Source organism: Sinocyclocheilus grahami, unplaced genomic scaffold (genome assembly GCF_001515645.1).
Source record: "Sinocyclocheilus grahami isolate Dianchi unplaced genomic scaffold, SAMN03320097.WGS_v1.1 scaffold4964.1, whole genome shotgun sequence".
Classification (NCBI taxonomy): domain Eukaryota; kingdom Metazoa; phylum Chordata; class Actinopteri; order Cypriniformes; family Cyprinidae; genus Sinocyclocheilus; species Sinocyclocheilus grahami.
The window spans coordinates 3,296-5,751 of record NW_015509787.1 but is presented as its reverse complement, the minus strand read 5'-3'; the positions used below and the strand labels follow the sequence as shown (position 1 = coordinate 5,751).

At 36.8% G+C, this 2,456-nt stretch overlaps 1 protein-coding gene across 1 annotated transcript in view; it reads right to left on the bottom strand.

The window, feature by feature from the left end:
- Positions 1–115: 115 nt before the first annotated feature.
- The window catches only part of LOC107577048 (coiled-coil domain-containing protein 173-like), a gene marked incomplete at its 3' end in the record, with an annotated part of 5,630 nt that continues 3,289 nt past the window's right edge, over positions 116–2,456 (bottom strand). The window contains exons 3-8 of the mRNA XM_016263166.1: positions 2,360–2,448; positions 2,077–2,282; positions 1,835–1,991; positions 1,615–1,754; positions 475–667; positions 116–280 (exon numbers count right to left, since the gene is read on the bottom strand). Coding sequence (XP_016118652.1) covers positions 116–280; positions 475–667; positions 1,615–1,754; positions 1,835–1,991; positions 2,077–2,282; positions 2,360–2,448 — 950 coding nt within the window. The remainder of the gene's footprint in view (positions 281–474; positions 668–1,614; positions 1,755–1,834; positions 1,992–2,076; positions 2,283–2,359; positions 2,449–2,456) is intronic.

The window sequence follows — 2,456 nt, the reverse complement described above, 5'->3', positions numbered from 1 at the left end:
TGCAATGCTGCATTTCTCCAAATCTGTTCTGATGAAGAAACAAACATCTACATCTGGGATGGCCTGAGGGTGGGTACATTTTCAGCAAACTGTAATTTTTTAGAGTTATCCCCACCATTTTTTGTATATAGCTGTCCTGTAGTGTTTTGCCTTCTTCTCTAGCTTTTTGAGCTTGAAGTTCTTGCTTTTCCATGAAGATTTTATCCGCTTCCTTCTTTGCATTCAGCATCTCCAGGGCTTTCTGTTTCTCTTCCTCTGCCTTTCGTTCCTGCTCTTTCCTCTAATACAGGGTTATTTTCAAATTATATATATAAACAGTTTGATAGTCATAAATGCAACATTACTGTGGTAAAATCACTGTAATACATGGCCTCTTGTCACTAGTTGCTTTAGTTTAATCAAAAATCTAAATAATCATGCTTCCATTACTAGGCAAAGCTTCGAAGATTAAGTATTCATGAATAGGTCATTTACCATGGACTCCCTGTGTGCAGTGATGGAGTTCAACATGGCTGCATGTTTTTCTTCTTTCTCACGCTGTTCTCGGACCTGTTTGGCCTCACGTTCAGCGACCGCTTTCGCAGTGATCTCTTCCTCATTGCTGACTTGTTGCTGCTTCTGTACTGCTAGCTTCTGTATAATAGTCTCTCTGTGTCTCTGGAGCTCTCTAAAGCAAAAAAGAAATGCAAATACAAGCCCAGTGCTGAGACAAAGCAAGCAGTGAAGAGAATCATTCTTTCTCTCCAGGGTTCCCACACTTCACCCACGCAATGAATTTCCATAACTTGTGATAGAAATGTGGATGTCCATTTGTATATCAGGTAACAATCTTTTGAATTAGGACATTTATTATTAGTCTGAGTGTATAAATGTTCCAGAGTGAAGACGGTTTGCAGGCATTTTCTACCTGACACTCAGAAAGAGCAGTTTCTAGCTGATTAAATATTTTAGTACAGGGCAAAGTCAGTGTTGTTATTGGTAAATAAAACTTGAACAATTAAAAACTGTTTTGCATTGAAATAAAATAAATATTAGACAAACTGAAGAACTGAAAACTGAAAATGAAAAAATGGAAGTGTTGCCTTCTATGTGAAATAAAATAAGCTGAAGTTTAAGTAACTAAATTTATAACTAAAATTATTAAAACTACTGTAAACTGAAATAAATGAAATATAAACAGGGTTATTATAAATAAAATAAAACCATAAACAGAATAAAACATATAAAATAATAAAAACTATTTTTAAAAATCCCTCAAATTTAAGCTAAGATTAAAATGAAAAAACTAAACATTTATTTCAAAATATCAATCAATAATACTAAAATCAAGTCCATGATGTCTAAAAAATTACAATTTTAAAATAACAAAAATGCCTCAAATATTAAAAATGTTGCCAAATGTATTTTAGCTGTTATCTAGCCATTAATATATCATGTTTAGTATGGTTTCCAAGTGTTTAACATAAAGAGTTGGCATACTGTGTACAGTTTGAAAAAAAAAAGCCTTCATAAATGTAAAAAATGCTCCTGAAAATGAACTTCAAGTTCATTTCTGACACTAGTTATATACCCATTTATACCCACAAGAATAATTGACACTGTGTTAGCATGTACCTAAATAGTTCCTCCTGCTTCTCTTTCCTCATTTTCATGATTTTTTCTTTATGTTTGGCGAGCAGCTTCTGTTTCTCCTCCTCCTCCTCCTGCCTCTGAGCCTCTGTTGCTTTCATCAGCTCTTTGTTGGTCAAATAATCCTGATGGAAGACAGAAGAATGGATTTCAAAACAGCATCTGATTCAATCTATCTGTAAATGTTGTTTAACAATCGCCTCACGTGATGTGCCTTCATCACGCTTCTCTTCTCTTCCTGTTTCTTGCACTCATTCATGGACTGTTCCCACAGATGAAGATCTCTGAGTCGCTCAATTTCTTCAGCCTCACGTTTGACCTCCTGCCTCTCCTGCTCTTTCTTCATTTCATGATCTTTTATCCTAATAGAGCAGGAAACATCAGGTCCTTTTGCATTAGCTACATCATTGTTGCCCGATACACTGAAGCACTTTAATGTCTCCTTACTGTTGTTTCAAGCTCTCAGCGGTGGCCAGCTGGTCTTGTTTCCTCTGTATGGCATTCTGTTGCTCCTGCTGGAGGGCCTGTTCTTCTCTGCAAGCCATTTCAGCCACGATATCTCTGTCTATGTCCTTGCTGGCCTTTTGCGTCATGCGTTTTAACTCGATCTGAGCCTCTCTTTCCTTCAGAACCTCTGCCAGCAACAGAGCGCTCTATAAAAAACAAAAGGATAGTTTCTACTAACATTTCACAACAGAAAAGGTGTGATCAAATAATGTGAGACACAGACATGGAAGCCTTTCACTCTGTCGGTCTGGTAGTACTGCTGGGTTTTTGCTTTCTCAATGGCCTCCTTTCGTATCTGGGCCTGGTATTTCACTTCTTCT